General features: G+C 38.1%; 1 protein-coding gene across 2 annotated transcripts in view; it reads right to left on the reverse strand.

Moving 5' to 3' along the window:
- Nucleotides 1–2,146: 2,146 nt before the first annotated feature.
- Nucleotides 2,147–17,349, reverse strand: part of ENPP1 (ectonucleotide pyrophosphatase/phosphodiesterase 1) — a 50,773-nt gene continuing 35,570 nt past the window's right edge. For both annotated transcript variants that reach the window (XM_015621494.3, XM_015621493.3), the window contains 12 exons: nucleotides 16,789–16,820; nucleotides 15,421–15,548; nucleotides 14,315–14,384; nucleotides 12,292–12,379; nucleotides 11,307–11,482; nucleotides 10,760–10,811; nucleotides 8,235–8,389; nucleotides 6,900–7,035; nucleotides 6,029–6,109; nucleotides 5,445–5,577; nucleotides 4,653–4,809; nucleotides 2,147–3,813 (listed from right to left, as the gene is read on the reverse strand). In XM_015621494.3, coding sequence (XP_015476980.1) covers nucleotides 3,646–3,813; nucleotides 4,653–4,809; nucleotides 5,445–5,577; nucleotides 6,029–6,109; nucleotides 6,900–7,035; nucleotides 8,235–8,389; nucleotides 10,760–10,811; nucleotides 11,307–11,482; nucleotides 12,292–12,379; nucleotides 14,315–14,384; nucleotides 15,421–15,548; nucleotides 16,789–16,820 — 1,376 coding nt within the window. In that variant the 3' untranslated portion in view covers nucleotides 2,147–3,645. The remainder of the gene's footprint in view (nucleotides 3,814–4,652; nucleotides 4,810–5,444; nucleotides 5,578–6,028; nucleotides 6,110–6,899; nucleotides 7,036–8,234; nucleotides 8,390–10,759; nucleotides 10,812–11,306; nucleotides 11,483–12,291; nucleotides 12,380–14,314; nucleotides 14,385–15,420; nucleotides 15,549–16,788; nucleotides 16,821–17,349) is intronic.

Below are 17,349 nucleotides of genomic sequence, written 5' to 3' on the forward strand. Positions count from 1 at the left end.
TAGTGGTGCTGCTGTGGGCACAGAGTGTTACAGCAGCTGCCCTGTGACCCTGCAGCACTAGAAGTTCCTCACAGTGTTCTTATTCCTGAGTGTCCACGCTGGAGTGGTACATTGGGCAACTCGTTCTGGCACAGGTAGTTCCTCAACAACAAGCTTGAGCTTTGCAGCAGACTGAAAGAAGGGAGATCAGAAATGAGATCTTTGCCTCTCAGATTAGCGTCCTAACCACAGGGTCACAGATTGGGGCTTCCTTTTATATTTCTTTCTGACTTCTGGTCCCCATGAATCTCCTTTTCCTGGAAAAGTGGGTGCCCTCCCATGCAGCAGATGGGTAGCTCCTCCCAGCTTGCTGAGTATGGTTTATAACCTTGTATTTAAAGGGATAATTTTGTACTTTGAATCTGCTCAGACTAAGGAAAGGCCAGAGCCCAGGCCACCCACTCGCCGGATGACACAGGGCAGCCTCTAGCAGGTGCTTTTAGCAGACAGCTGTTGTGCACTGGGCTGGACACAGTGGTTTAGTGTATTTGGGATGTGTTGAAAACAGATTTACGAGAACAATCCTGTCTGAAATACAGACAGATATTGCTAATTTTCTTTAAACATAATGGATCCTGAGGTAAATAAGTGCAAGAAATCCCAACATATTAGTCAAGCAAATTACCTCTCAGTTACTGACAGAAGCAACCAGGGACATAAATCTGTACCATCTGAACACCTCTGAAGGCACAACTCCTTGTGACACGTTTCACTTCTAGGTATGTCCAGACCATGAGCTGAAGTTTGCCCTTCCTCCTCTGCCTCTTCCACTTGAAAGAAGGCCACACCACACTACAGCAAAGGAGCAGTTATATGGAGTAATACTGACACCCATGTTACACGTCATCTTTCAGCTTCACCTACTGAAAATGCTTGGTGGAACCCTATGATGGTTTAGGAATGGTATTCCGCAGTTTAGTATTCCCACTGAAACACTCCACACCACATGCTGCTCACTCACTCCGCCATGCTCTCCCCTCATTCCTGCAGCAGGATGCAGAGGAGAATTAGAGGCACAAAAGGGTAAAGATCACAGGTTGAGATAAGAACAATTTACTGGAAACAACGAGATAAGAAAAGGAACAGTAACAACAACAATATTAGTAACAGACTGCACAAGACAGGTGAGTGATTCACAGGTGAGTGCTCCCCACCACCAGCCAGCAGGAAGGAACCCAACCTCCCTCCCATGTACCTTGAGTGTGGTGTGAGGTGCTATGGAATAACCTCATGGTCCTGGCTGTACCTTAAATGGCTACTGCAAAAATTAACCCTGTCCTGGATGGAACCAGGACAAGCTCTGATGCCATACACCAGCTGAAATGGAAAACATTGTACATCCAGATGGACAAAGCTGTCGAGTTTTTCTGAACGGAGTTCAATGATGACTGTAGGATGCTTCTTGAGTCCCATCAGGCTTCAAAAAGCCAACCTAGTATCTGTCATCCTGGGGTATCCACCAGCCACTGGACACCAACATTTATTCATATGCCCTGACACCACCATTACAAATGTCTTTAAAAATCAAAGAAGAAATTAAATCAGCAGAAATATTTACACTAACATTAAATGAGAATAACATTCTTCATTGTCAATCTGACTTGTCAATTTCTGGCAAAGACACATCCCAAACCCCATTTAACTCCTGCCCTGTCTTGGTGACCATAATAACTTTCACAACTGCTCTCCATTCCAAAATCAAAGGTCAAACCAGAAGTCACATGCTTGAAGAGGCTCTGGTTCCATTTTTATCCAGGAGCTAGGCTTGCCCTGCCTCTTAATGGAAACTGGCATCACCTTAAGATGTCAACATATCTATTTGTATTCAGGAGACAGTACCAGCTGTAAAAAAAAAAAAAAAAACAAAAAAAAAAACAAAACAAACCCCAAAAACAAAACACCCAAAGAAAACACCTTGACCATCTTTCTTCCTACCTTCCTCTCCCAATAATAAATGTAATTAACATTACAGTTGGAGAAATTATCTTCAGTTAATGGGGAAAAGACTGAAGAAACTCCCATCCCCACCCCCCGAAAAAATTGAAATTGTGCTCTATAACTGCACCAGTTGGTAGCATTTGGTCCAGAAAGGGTCACAAACAGCATAGTACTTCTGATGGGTTTATTGGTCACAGGCAACATTACAAAGCAGTTACACTGAATAATGCTGTCACAGTCCTATCGTAATGTGAGGTTGCTACAACACATTTAGATTTCACACAGTGAAACTACTTGAGAAAAAAACAATTCATGCTCGTAACATAAGATCAAGAAAATACACTTGGTTAAAAGAAAAAATGGTCCCAGAACTTCAGCCCACTCAAACTGAAGTTAATGGAAAAGCTTCCTCTGACTTCAGCAGGCTCTCAAATCCAGCCTTCAACATGCCCTGGCCAAGCTGTAAGGTCAAATGCCTCTCTGCTCAGTGACAGGCTCTTCATTTTTCTGAAATACTTGTGCGTGATGCATTTTCTCCTTTTTAAATGAGAAGACCATAAATGTGAAATTTGCTATGCCGAATTTTATACATAACAGAGCTAATTTTGGGTCATCAGCTTTAGAGAGTGGGAGAATTACAAAGATGATAATATGTTTGCTGGAAAAGGAGGGAGTTCCTACACTCCTGAGTGCCTGTAGCAGCTGTTTGTGTAGCCTGAAAGCTTCCAAGAAAGATCATTACATGCTTCTTCAGAATTTGCATCTCTGACAGCACCTGCATTCAAAAATGGGATTCCAAAACCACAGCTGACAAAAAACATGTACCAAACAGAGAAACACATCTTTACTTCAATAAAGCAAAATCTTTCCATCAAATCTAAGTTGAGCTTTAAGTAAGATAATTACTTCTGGGAGCTGAGACATATTCCTGACATAATTTCTTCTCATTTACAGGTGACTTGATGTATCCTACACCCACCCATTCAGAGGATGCATGTACAACATACAAATTGTGCATCTAATTCCCATCGGTGTTGGAGCCATCAGAGGGCAGCAACATGCCAAGGCTTCCCAGCCCACAGAACTCCTGCAGCCAGGCATCTCTTCCATGTGAGTTACCGGTCCTACTGACCCCAGTATAGCTTCTTGCACCATAATGCTGCATTGTTTTATGACACCCAAAGCTCAGAGTGCAATTCACACTTCAAGGAAAGCTGGAGTGAGAAGAGTGCTGTTTTTTAGATTTCAATGGTCACCAGAATGTAGTTCTTTCTCAGAACTGTATTTGCTAATTATCTGCATTTTTAAAGTAGAACACTGATCATAAACCATGCTTTATAAAATTCTCCCTCTCCAGTGCATTTCACAGATAACATTTGTGTTCGTGTCTCAGACTGTGATGACCAAATGTTAGCATAACAATGGACATGGTTCTACCACATCCAAGTGGGAATGACAGGCGCTGCCATCCTGTGTCACAAGCATAGTCCATCAGGAGTCCCTGAGATACAAATATGGCACCCACTCTCCTCTCTACTGGCATTTTGGTCAAGAGTTCTCAATAAAAGTTCCAGCTTATTTTTGTTTTTAAAAAAGGTTTAGTTAATTAAAAAAAAGTCTATTTACAAATCAGTTGTGACATGAATAACAACATTCCATAGGAAAAAATCAGACTGTCTCAAAAGTTGGCAAATATGTTTTTAACTGTAAAATGTCAGATATTGGCTGTTTTCTGTCTTGGTAGAAGCTGAGTCCAGTAAGTAATTCTATATCTCTGATCCGAGCCGTATGAAACTTCATTCTGTCTTCAACCCACATGGACTCAGACTTGCCATCCTATTGGGACAGAGGAGAGAAAAGAAAGAGGTTGTAAAACTTTTTTTTTTCTCCTGAGATGCATTTAATCTACTAAAAAAAGACATTTTGATGTTTTATAAAGACAAATCAATAACTGTTGGCAAGCATCTAACAAGAGAGTGTGCAGGATTATACATAGAATTTATACATCTGAATTTAGTTCTTGCTGTTACCTCCTCAAGTGTACAAAACCTGTAACTGCACCAGTTACAGGTGATAATGGGGAATGGCAAGTTAGGTCCAGCATCTATCTACCATCAGGATGATAAAAATATTTCTAAGAGCTGTGTCTGGTTCAAATTCCTTTCTGCAGCATTGGTCTACACTTCCCACACTTTTTTTTCTGCTGTATATGGAGTGCAGTTATGTGTGTTCTCCCCATAATGCCAAAGTACCTGAACTAGAAGCAACCAGTGCTCCTCAGGAACACCTGTATCTTCTCCTTCTGGGAATGCATTTGGTCTTAGCACTAACCTTTTGTTGTGGGTGACTCCTCTTAGAAGCTCTTCACCCTTCTCAGCTGTTGACTGAATAGCTGCATTGCAGAAGTCTATGTATGTATCACATTGCTGGTCTCTGCATACTCTGACTCCACTCTGCTAGCTCTAAGTTTTGCTCTTTGAAGTGACCTATTTTCCCATTTGACCATATTCACAAACTTTGATATAATTCCATTTGAAAAAATGTTGCTTTCTCTCTCAAGATGAGCATGTAGGCTGTACCATTTTTACAGGCTTTAACCAGTTAATCACCGATATTCAACAAAACAAGCTCCAGCCTGACTTCAGATGTTTATGGGGGCCAAATAGACAACTTACTGCACAGCTTTCACTGTTGTCTTCTCTGTGAGGTACAATGAAAGACAAGGCATCTAGAGACCCTTCACACTCCAGAGGAGTTTCAGAAGTATTTTTACAGCTAGTCAGCACAATGAAGAAGTGAGTTGGAACTGGAACTTCTGAATTACCAGGGTATCTGAAATATAAAAGATCTTTCTGTAAATCCACCAAATCATACTTGCACAAAGATCAAATGACAACAGTCAGCTATATTCAATTTTATCAATTCACCTGTTTTGTCCAAAGAAAGGTTAGGTCTGGAAGGAAAATTCCAGATTAATATTTTTGAGAATCACATTGGCATGTAGGCTGATTTAAGTAACAAGTTTGATGAGATGTAACAAATTGATTTGCCATAAAAATGTGTTAAACTCCAGAGGAGATGAAGAGTTCAGCCTGAGTCCAGGAACCTCTCTGCCTGCTGGCTTGAACCAATTTTGCTCACTAATGTGACCCACAACTTGTAGTAGAACATTGCCAGCTCAGGAAGTATCAACCATGCCACCAGGGATAAGCCCTTGCCTTGTCCTCTCCTAGAGGCAATGGCAATGTCCTAAGTTTTCAGGCTGGTAGGCATCATTTCACATACAACAGCTTCTCTTATACTCCACCTCAGGTTTAGGATGACACATTTTGAAAGTGCATTTTTCTCTTTGTTCCTTCTGAACTTATCTGCTTAGGAACTTTTGCATGTCTTTCTGAATAAGGATAACAATTACTAACAAACCAGGATTGGAGAAAAAAAAATATTATAATGTGAAAAGTTCTCACCTTTTCAACTTCTCTGGAGTATCATAGAGCCCATCAGAGTCATAATCAAACACAGGACCACTGACTACATTGACACCATTCCTGGCTGCAGCATATTCAGGCAGCAGGTGTTGATGGAAGTAGTTCCATAACACTGAAACAGAGTAATGGAATCAGGAAACAATCTTCACAATAGAAGCTGCTAATACAACTCTGCAGAGTATTCAGTAGAGTATAGACACACGTGATAAGCTAGGAAAAAACCAAATTCTACAGGTGTTTGCTGTTGTTAAAGGCTGCATCCGACTGGGCAGCTGCATTCACTGTGCGATGTCCTGACATATCTATCCTATATAATATTTTAAATTACAATTAATAATTGAATAGTATTCCATTACAAAACAGGACATCTTTTTTTTTTTTTCCAGGAGAAGTACCACAGTTACCCTTCTTTTTCACCAGGAACATGCTTATTTTCTGTCAGCCAACCATCTCATGATCCCTCTCTCCCAGGAACCAGGGATCATTTGCATGGTTTGGAAGCAAGCACAATACCAGCAGTCTTCTATTCAACTATGGGCATACAAATAGGCATTAAAAAATACCTTGAAATGCAGGATACATTGGCACAATGTTGCTGGTAAGCAAGGCATCATAGTGAGGTTTCTTTGCATCTGTCATAAAATCTGAAGCAAAAAAAGGACAATTAATTATATGTATTTTTTACTTAAAACTTGCATTTTCATGCTTTTAGTGATCAGTGTAATAACATTGAGATGGAGCTGACCTAATTTCATTTTCCAAAACTGATGTGAGTGTAAGTGCTGACTTCAGTACCTGCTGGATTCCATCTCAAATAAATAATCTAAGTAGCAGGAGCAATTACACTTGTTAGATATACAATTGGCAAATTTAATGAGATTTAAGAATATCACAACAGGCTTCTGAATTGTGGGAAAAGAAATAAAATTAGTGAGTGTCAGGCCAACTTTCCCTGACTGCAGAATCTAGGCTTAAAGATAGGATTCTGTTGAAACTTTGCAAACTACGTTTGATGGGGATATTTAAATAACCTGCTACTTGCTATTCAACACAGTAGAGTCAATAAAAATACTTCCAGATCAGGTTCACAAACAATTTATCCATGTATACAAAGTGAATTTGCAATTTACAGCTTGCTGGACTTTACTCAATGTCTACATGTCCCTCCCAGTTTCTTCTGTGAGATGCTACTTTAGAAACACAATAAGTGTCAAAACTTCTGGGAAGCACTAAGTGCCCTTTGACAACCCACTAAGTGCTGAAGCATCTAAAATGTTTTCCTTTCTCATATGCTGAAATGAACTGCAGCAATACAAAGCAAACTGCTTTGTCTTCTGATTAGGTATCAAGAACATTTACAAAAGACTACACCTGCTAAAAACATTAAAAATCATGTCAATCAGATATGCTAAACAATAAAGACAAAGTACTTACTTGGAGGAGCAAGAAACCCATAAGTTAGGTGAGGATGATTGTTGTAAAACAAACAGGTCTGGTTATGATTCTGTGAAATACGAACATCTTTGTGTAAACAGCTGGAGGCAGCTCCTATAGAAGAAATCCATTTGTCCTATTGAACAAGAAGAAAGTGTCATTGTGAAAGCTGACTTGCAATAATTCTCTCAGTATGAGTATTGTTCCTCTTATGTCAGTGGAAAACAAGGCCTCCCATCAACTTCATACACCTTGGGAATAAAGTGAACACAACTGGAGCATTTTAGTCAACTATAACATCTTCTAAAAGATAATTTAGGGGTGACCATACCTGACTTACTGACAGATAGACAGGCTCACATAATTGACAGATAGAAGTATGGGCCACTTGTTAAAGTAACTGGTTGCTTCACGCCACTACCCTCAAAATATTTAGGATCAAGTAAATCTTGCCAGAGTTTAGCTAAATTTAATTATAACAGTCATTATTTAAAACCTATGATTCCTAGATAATTAAATTTAAAAGTATTCTCTACTATCCTAATAAATTTTAAGCATGATCTGGCTTCTAAATTTTCTCTGAATGGGAAAGGCCAACTTGAAAAAAAATTTTCATTCATCAGATCAGTGCTCTACACTGAACAGGTGTATCTTAAGCATAAGGTTCAGGACCACAAAGACCTTCTTTATTTCACCCAGTCTCTTTTTTTCCCCCAGTCAGGATTATATTCTGAGAGAAGAATCATATCAGGACATGAACAGCTCAAGATGGTTCTGAGATTATTTTTTCAAAAGGATCCTGCTACATCACAAACTGCATTAAGAATATGAAACCCACATTGAGGCCAGTTTCTAAGGACAGCACTGACAGTTTGCTGAGCAGACCTGTGCAACCAGTGCAGCCTCCTAGGGGTTCCACACCAATGGCAATGGGCTCCTCACTTCCTGGTGGATCTGCTCAGTCTGGAGGCAAAACTCTTTCACTCTGAGAAATGGAAGTGTCAAAGCCAATCCTTATTAGCATAGCAAACCTCACACAAATTTCCACTTTATATCTTACGTGGTTCAACTTAGCTCCCTGGGAGATAATATCACAGACCTATTTCAGCTGGAAAAAGACCTCTAAGATACAGTCTTTGACTGATCATCACCTTGTCAACTAGACTATAGCACTAAGTGCCAAATCCAGCCCTTTCCTGAGCACCTCCGGGGATGGTGATTCCATCATCATGGTGACTCCCATATCATGAGCTGATATAAGAAGCCTTCAGGAATAACTGAAACTCTGGATTTTTACTTTTCAAGGTTTCTTCTAATCTTTCTTCTTATACTTACATCTTTGCCAACAGTGTATGAGCTCCACAGAGACATCCTGTAGTCCCTGCTGTACCCGCTCACGTAGCGGTAATGGTAAAGGAGGCAGTAATTATGTTTTTTCTGCAGAACCCTGGGCCTTCCATAGGGTAAATTAAGTTCTTCTGTCTTCTCAACTGCAACAGAAATAGTGCTTATTGTTTTTCAATTAATACTGGTTGTTAAGTACCCTCCTCTTCTATATACCTACAGCTGCCTTAATTTTCAATTGCCAAGCAAACAGAAGTCACAGAAATGGGACAAAAAAATTTCATTATTCTATCAAAGGCATAGTTTCCATGCTAAGGCAATAAATTAAGTGATGAAGCCAGTATAAAGGAATCATTTAAACTTATACTGCACAAATTAAGCTTATATATGAACCAAAAGCTTTTGCCATTAAAAACAAGAGAAAAATTTAAGTTGCAAAGGTTAAAGTCTTTGTTGACTTTGTGTTTCAATTTTAAGATGTGGGATCTGCTTTTATGTAACATCTAGATGGGAGAGAAATCCATTCTGGTGATCTGAAATTACTATTTCAGTTGTATGTAAAAAAGCATTTAAAAGAGTAGGAAATACAGATATCTAAATAAACAGTACAGTGAAGCACTGGAGTGAATTTTCAACTGTGCAAGGACTCAACACTTTGCCTTTGAAAATTCAAGTATTTTCAATCATTACACGACTAAAATGATAAAGAATGTGCCAAAGTATATCTTCATTAAATGTGTCCCTACTATCCACAAATTATTATACAATTTTAAGGCAAATGTATTGGATGGGAAAATAATTTGAGCAATGAATGTGCAGAGCGTTTTCCACAGTAATTCCACAGCACAAAAAAAAGTGAAGATTATGACAGTTACTTCTCCACCCATGAGGGAAAAACAATTTATATTTTTTTCATAAAAGTAAAAATGCATTTATAATTTTTTTGTCCTTACAGACTGTCAAGTTATGACAATCAATGAGAGAACTTGCAAACTGAAGTAAATGATGATCTCTATATAGTCTTAAGGAGCTTCTAAGGCTGGTGACTAGAATTCTTCTATCTGTGAAATGCTTTTTATATCTAATTAATTCTTAATCTTACAATTAATAATGAAATTATTTCTGTTAAGACAGTGCTATACCAGTTCTCACTGATAATTCAAGGCAAAATCCTACTTCTTCAAAAATGTAGGTTTAGAGCCTTAAATTCTTATTTCTACAAAAAAGAACTGAAATATGTTATTGTGCCTGGCCTTGTCAAGTTTCTTCAAAGCCAGGTTTAACAAAGTCCTCAGAGAACCTTAGAGTCTGTTTCAGCAAAATTCCTTGCGCACTTTAGGGAAAACACATCATATCATTCCATCTGGATTTGGTTTTGTTGCTCTCATGAGCATTATAATACTGGAAGACTTACTTTAAAAAGGTTCTGGGACACACTTTAAAATTAATGACCTGTCATTAGTGGAACAGATTCAAGGAAGCTCTATCACTTTTTTCAGGACAAACTACACAAATCAACAGAAGCCTTGAATTAGCTCTGGATAAGCAGCAAATACTCGACCCTGCCAGTAACTGGCATTTATGTCCAATTCTTAATAATAATGAGCCATAGCGAGGTGTTGCCAAATATAGTTTATTTGCATAAAATCCCCAAGGTTTCATGAACACACACACGAGGCAAGGTCTCTATCAGCCTATTTCTGACAACCTAAACTTCTTGATATCATCTATTAAGGCATTAGCACCTGGGACTAGGTTCCATTTTGACTTACAATTTTCATTATTTACTTGCTGTTTTACTCGTTTCATGCTCAAAATAGTTGATTTTGTTTTATGACTCACGAGCACATCTATGGCCTTGCAAACTGCAGCTTAAACATGGCAAGTGTTTGTCCGGAAATGGAATTTGAATGGAAATAAAGCATAAGTGAAAGAAGTAATAGCTCAAGACCACATAACAAACACGTAAAATACTCCTTATGCCTCATTAAAAGTATACTGCCATTATGGGTATCATTATTTGCATTGATTTGTTATCAGGTGCTTCCCCATACAACACTCTTGGTTCCCATTCTGGACTGCTCATTACTTCAGTACTAGAAAAGTCAAAAGTAACAGATAACACATATGCCATAAAGACACAAGTATAAAGATACACATTTACCTGAGAACAAATGGTTCATGAGGACTGTATTCAAAAACATGAGAATCATAGAATGGTATGGGCTGTAAGACACCAAAAAAACCATCTAGTTTCAACCACCCTGTCAAGAGCAGGGACATCTTCCTCTAGATCAAGTTGTGCTCCCCACCCATCCTGGCCTTTAACACTTCCAGGGGTGAGGCATCCACAAATTCTCCAGGCAGGGCTATAGCTCCAGCAAGTATTTCAGAGCATTTTCACATCATTTACTTGAGAGTTGCTCAGAAGTTTAAAAACATAAAATGTTTGATGACTAGTAATTTTGTCATTGCTGTTAGCTTTTTAATTTTATATTATTATCTGAAATTCTTACCTTCTGTTTCAGTAAGATTTAATCGCTGATGAAAATCTCTTATTGGCAAGCCCTATAATTATAAAGGAAAAGCAGTGAGATTCTACAAAGCACCTTATGAGTCGGTACCACACCCAAATGTAACTTCTGTCTTGCAAGTTATACATACACAGAATTCACTGACATGTACTGGAGAGGAGCTACAGGGAATTTGCAGAAGCAAATTGGTTTTGCAACAAGCAAATCTACAGGCTTGAAAACCACAGCCCAAACTTAATATTCACAGAACAGAAACTTCAACATAATTTAGTGAAGCAAGCAAGAACTGAATGCTTTCCCCATCAAGCTTCTGTGGGGTTTTTCCAGGCTCTTCAAAGATTAATGTGACTTAACATAAGCAATCTGCAAAAAATTAATACACAAATACAGGCTAGTACTCACCCCAAGCAAGAGTTGATTTTGAAGCTAATGGTAAGGGATTGTAAAACTATCTGGAGAATGCAAAGTTTCACTCTTTGAATGCAACACAGACTTATGCCTCCACAACTTTAACCATTTCAGTGCTTACCCCTGTCCTGCAGGAGCAGCCAAGGCTCACTGAAAAGGCTGTTTCTCCCACCACAGAGCATTTAGAAGGATGACTTGTTTCTTTGGGATGGTGGGGAGTGTAAACAGGGTGCTTTAATAGGTGATTTAGGCGTCCATGAGTTCCATTGTTTGGTGCTGGTTTCAAACCCAGCAAATCTATGAAAGAATTCAAGTGATATTAACAGGAGGAGATACACTGTAATACACATCTGATTACATCGTGCTTACAAGTAAGAATGAGTCAAAGCTTCACTGCCTGATGCCCACATCGCCCAAAACGAAAAGCAATGTAACCTCTTTAAAAGGGACCACACAGGTCCTTAGCTAGAGTTCAGTATGGTACTACTCTTCCTGTGAGGCTGAGCAAGTCACTTCAGTACAGCCACCAACTTCAAGCATTTGCAGTACTCTTAAGTATTTTCTGGACCAAACTCTCTGGAAATGCTTTTCTTCTCATGGAAGCATTATAGGTTCTGAGCAGAGAGGAAAGCAGGCAGGAAATAATGGAAAACAGGTGAGGAGAATAAATGAACAGAAAGTGGTAGATCCAGTGACAGATTTTTTTGAGAAACCATTAAATACAGAATGAAGGGACACAGGAATAAGGAGTCACAGTAACATTGTGTTTGAAAGAGGGGGGAAAGGAGGTTTCCCTTCATGATGGTAGAGAGCAATATTTTTAGCAGTGGTGAGTCAAAGCACCAGCTCTGAAAAAGCCAGAGGAATACACAGTGAGACCAGTGGAAAAGAGATATACAAGGTAGCCTGACCAGTAGATCCTAAACTGCTGTTAGTCATGTAGAGATGGCCCTTTCTCAGAAAAACAAGCAGCTGATTTATGAAAATCAGCAGCAACACTTAAAGATGAGTTTCTGAGGACACTTAATTTGTTATTAGAAGATTTACACTGCCAAAAAGATATTATATTTTACTGAACAAAACTGACCCACCTCCACTGTACTTACCACACATTAAATTATATACTTCAATGTTTTCAAATGGATCAACTTGAGTACCAAACTTGAATCCTGGTCCAAAACCAATAAAGATAGCCTAGGATTTACAGAGAAAAGTATAGTGGAATTCTGTTTAAGACAAGTTGAAATTAAAATTATCTTCATACTCAGAGGGCATTTTCTTCCAAGAACTTAATCTTTACTTTACCAACACAGTATGTATCAAGTCAAAAACACGTGTTTTTCTTTTAAATAAAGCAGATGTATAAGAATAATGTTTAAAAGCAGTAGTAGAGTATTAAGAAACACAATTCTGTCTCATTGTTGCCTTTAGCCATTTATGATGTCCCTTGCTCTTCTCTGCTTTTGAAGAAATGAAAAGGTATTTTCTTAAATGCTTTAAAATATTTAATGGAAATGTTGATCCAAAGTAACCATCACATCCTGTAAACAATTTGGAAGCTTTTAACTTGGGGCTATAAAAACATCTGTGGGTAGCAATGCTTTAAGTGGTTTCAGCAATGGTAGGATCGTAGGCTTCCATGCCTGGTTTGCAGATGTTCTTTCTTCTTGCACCACTTCCCAAGCTGTACTGGACCTGATCCAGGCATGCTGCAAGCTCAAAAAACCTTTCTTTTTTTTTTTTTTCCTGCTGATTTTTTTCCTTCTGATTCAATTCCCCAACCTAGTTGACACTGTAGCCACACAAATCTTACACCAGCATACTGCAGGGTTTGATGAACAAAGAAGCAAGAACTTCAAGTTCAACTGCTGCCAAAAGCATTGTTCTAAAACTTATTCTCAGTTATTCAGTTTATTTTTAATGAAGAGAAACAGATTGCACACATCTGTGGTATCAAGATACCGAATGAGTGATGGATGTTTTACACCCTATAGCACATCCCTGGGTAAGACCTCCAAGCTCTTCGTGAGCAATGCCATTGTCTCAGATTTCATAACTGTATGGCAAAAACAGAGGCTAAAACCCAACTCTTAACTCCTTTTTTTTGAGATTAAAGCATAACACAGTGCATTATTTTGCAGCTGTTGATACTAGAATCTGTGGGCTAATAATGTACTCAGCTGGCCTAATTTGAACCAGATGAGGCAGGGACACGCTACCTCCTTTCTGTTGTTTTCAGTAATTGCAGAGTATGAAATGCTGTTATGCTGCTATAATGTTAGCCAAAAAAGAATACATTATATATTTTATCTAGTTTTAAGACTTGTTAGGGGTGCTATGAACTGAATCTCAAGTATGGCAAAAAAGTTTGAATAGAGTCAATCTACGGAAAAAAAAATTACACAAACTGCAGCAGAGAGAGATGGAACACATTTGGCATCATGTGGCTTGCTGACTGCAACCCCTCACTAGAAACTATCAATAGGTTTTCCATTGTCAAATCAGGGAAGAAGTATAAGCCTGATACAATATATATATCAATATAAATTGATACAAGATTAAGATTTTTTTAGAAAGCAGTGTTGATGCTAACACTGTATAACTCTACAAAAAGTGAAAAAAAGGCTTTTAAGAGAGGAAATTATGAAACACAAGTTTCATGAGAAGACCTACAAAGTCCATGTAACGCACATATTTCTCTTTATAACTGTGTTTACAAATATTCACTGTAATAGTTCCAAGTACCTCACAATGGTTTGTGGATTTTAATCCTGAGAACAGCTTTTTGAAATCGAGAATATATGCTTTCATTTTACTGATAGCAGAAGCTAAGGCAGAGGATAGATTAAGTGACTTCCCAAATTAGACAAAACTAAGGATCTGATTTCATGTTTCTCTATGATCTCTTCCAATTTTTCATTAAAGAGAAGAAATTCAATACTCTCCTTATTTGTGTGAACTATCCAGCACATCACAATATCAATCCTATAAATGCTTGATTTCTTTAAATGTAGATGGAATAATACCACAGATCTTAAAAAAACACCAAAAACAAACAATACCCACCAAACACAGTATTTGGAAATAGAAGAAGCTAAAAATTAGAGCCAACATAAGCTTAAACCTCACCTGCATATTGGGGAAGCGATTGTCTGAGCCATGGAATCCACCTTTGCAGCTTTTAATCTCAAGCGGTTTTCTATTAAAAATACACAGCTTATATAACTCACGCTTTTCAAATCAAATCAGCATAAAGTACATTCACTGATGACATATTTACTTTTCTGTTTAAAGATACTTAGAGGATTGTCCCTAAGGAATGAGAAGTTTTTAGTGCTTGGGAAGCGAATGCCTTTAAAATCAGAATGGTAATTTTCTCTGCAAATGTTATCCCTTTGGAATTTTCATGTGTCCATCAGAGTCATTTAAAGTCAAAGCACATGACATATGAAAAAAAAAAATTTCATTTCAGGATAACAGATTTTCAGCTCACAACCACTTGGGTAACAACTTTACAGTACTTTAGGTAAGTATATTCTCAATATTTTTTTTAATAAAAACACTAATCTAATTTTGACCATTCAAATGGGAATCTTACAGTCTACTAAAAGCAAACATCCAACCTGTGCTATACACACCATGTAAACACAGAGTTCTATTAACCCAAACCTGATTTGCACAACCTGTGCATGTCTAAAGTGTTACACAACAGGACTTACTGAAGAGGTACACTGAAAAACTCTTCCATGATGAAAGCCCTGAAGTATCACAGAGGTGCTCAAAATTAATACCATTACAAGAGAGAACACTGTTCTGGGACTTGGAAATTCTTTCATCAAAACACATAAGGTCATTAACTACCATGGACTCAGTAAGTTCAATGACCGACAAGACTGATTTAACCTAGAAATTATTTACATGCTCTGCTTCCATTGACTCACATTGGAAATTCCTACAGCATGGCAAGATGTGCTTAGATATCTGAGAGTGAGGACTTTAGTTTCTATCCTGCCACTACCTCCACACCCAGCAGGGAGAACTCCAATAGCTGCCAGTTTAGAATTAAGCCTCCCTAGGCCAGCAAAACCTGCAGGAAAAAGCATGCATTGTTCCTTTGCAGTGTCCCTTTGCTATGACAAACAAGAATATCACATGCTAACAGCTATCACTAAGCACTTGGAAGAGAAAACATGAAATCATTTGTTGTACAGTCGGTACTGAGATGTGTAACTTACCGAGCAAGCTGCCACTGGGAGTCCAAATAAAAGTGCAGCGGTTCGATCCGGTCATTGTAGGAATAATGGAAACGCTTGGGTAGCAGCTGTTTCATATAAGCTTTGAAAGGCTGGTTTGGTTTTATGCACTGAAATGTTTAAATTAAGACATAAGGAAATTTTGGTGAAATGTGTATTTTATGTCTTGCACACTTCTTACAAAGCACATCAATTGCAGATGGTCTGCAGTAGCTTCCACTAAGAACAAGGTAACTCCACTAGGTTAGGAGTCATAAGATCTGAGACATATGCATGAACACTTAAATCACAAATACTGACTGGTTTTGGATTCAATAGTATTAAAAGCTATTTAATATTGCATCATGGACAAAACCCACTTTTTTTATTTTTCTTACAGCCTAAAATTGTACAGAACCAAATGGTACTGTGTAGAATTTACAAAGAATTACACTAAGACATGATCATGGTACTTCCACAAGTGATAAGAGACTGTCCAGTGCAAAAATGTACAGCTCTGTAACAGAGAAGGTAACAGACATTTAGGGTTTTTTAGACTGATCACTCAGGGACAAAAACTTTTTTACGACCCAAGATCCATTAATGATTTTTAAAAGGAAAAAAAAAACCCGCAAAATAAAATCTCTACTGTAATAATGGCAACTTTGAATACTGAAGTCATCTATAAAAACACCATTGTTCTCACCAACAACAGTGTCTGCATAAATGAGAGGCGAACAGATTACCATGCAGAGGTGAGAGCAGAAGCCAAGGACAGAACAAAAAAGCAAATTCATAAAACTGCAACTGACACCGTCCCCACCCCCCAAAAAAAATAATTCAATAGCCTCTCTCAAAGCTGTTTACCAAAAAGGTGTGAGCAAGAAAATCCTGTGTGTATCCTGGCAGTAGAGCTGAGCTTTATACTGACATGGCCCTCAGCTAGTATGGTCCAGATACACAAGTGCTCCAGTTGGAAGAGCAACAAAATACAGTGAGACGAACACAAAGCCTTAGTTAATGCACAACCCGATAGCCGTGTGTCACCTTACTCCATTTTCACCTTCCCCTGTGTGGAACTACTTTTGCTGCTGTTGTTAACCAAAGGTCACACACAGAACCAATTAGGTTGGAAAAGACCTCTGAGATCATCAAGTACAATTATGAGTGAACATCCACCTTGTCAACTAGAAAAAAATTCTTCCAGATGTCCAACCTAAACCTCCCCGGTGCAGTATAAGATTATGTCCCCTCATCCTGTCACTGAACAAAAGTACAAATAGTAAGTTGCCCAGCAAACAGCTAATGCTATAAAGTATCTGTAAATGTCAGTAGAAATTCAGACAGAGCAACAGATAAGTCAGCACTTACCGTGAGGTTTCTGACAATGCCTTCATAATTAACTGGAAGAATCATATGTAAGTATTAGTCACCTATGTTAAAAAAGATCATATGTAAAACGGAAGCATACCCATCACATAACACAAATGATAAGTTTCAATAAATTTCTGTGTGTAAGAAATTATTTTTCCAGATTGAAAATCATGTAGAGCAAGAAAATCTCAAAACTGTTGAGCTATTCCTTCTATAAAATTTTAGTTCAGCCTCTCTTCCCCTTGATTATTTATTTACAGCTTTAAATTTAAACTGTAATAGTTAAACTTGAGTTAATTTTATTCCTTAAAAGTTAACTATACTTACATGTTGAATTATATTAGCCACAGTTAGAAAACTAATACAAGAAGTAAGATTTCAGAAAAGAAGCAACTAAATGCTGTGTTATTCAAAGTGAATTTTTCTTTGATAATAAGCTTATTAAGAAAAAGACACAAATGCAACTACCAGGACAGCAGTTTTGTCTTGTAAACATCCTTAGAAAGAAAGCCAAGCACCAGCTGGCCAAGTTTCAGATGCTTAGGCTCAAGCCAAAAG

This window comes from Parus major, chromosome 3, assembly GCF_001522545.3.
Source record: "Parus major isolate Abel chromosome 3, Parus_major1.1, whole genome shotgun sequence".
Taxonomy (NCBI): Eukaryota; Metazoa; Chordata; class Aves; order Passeriformes; family Paridae; genus Parus; species Parus major.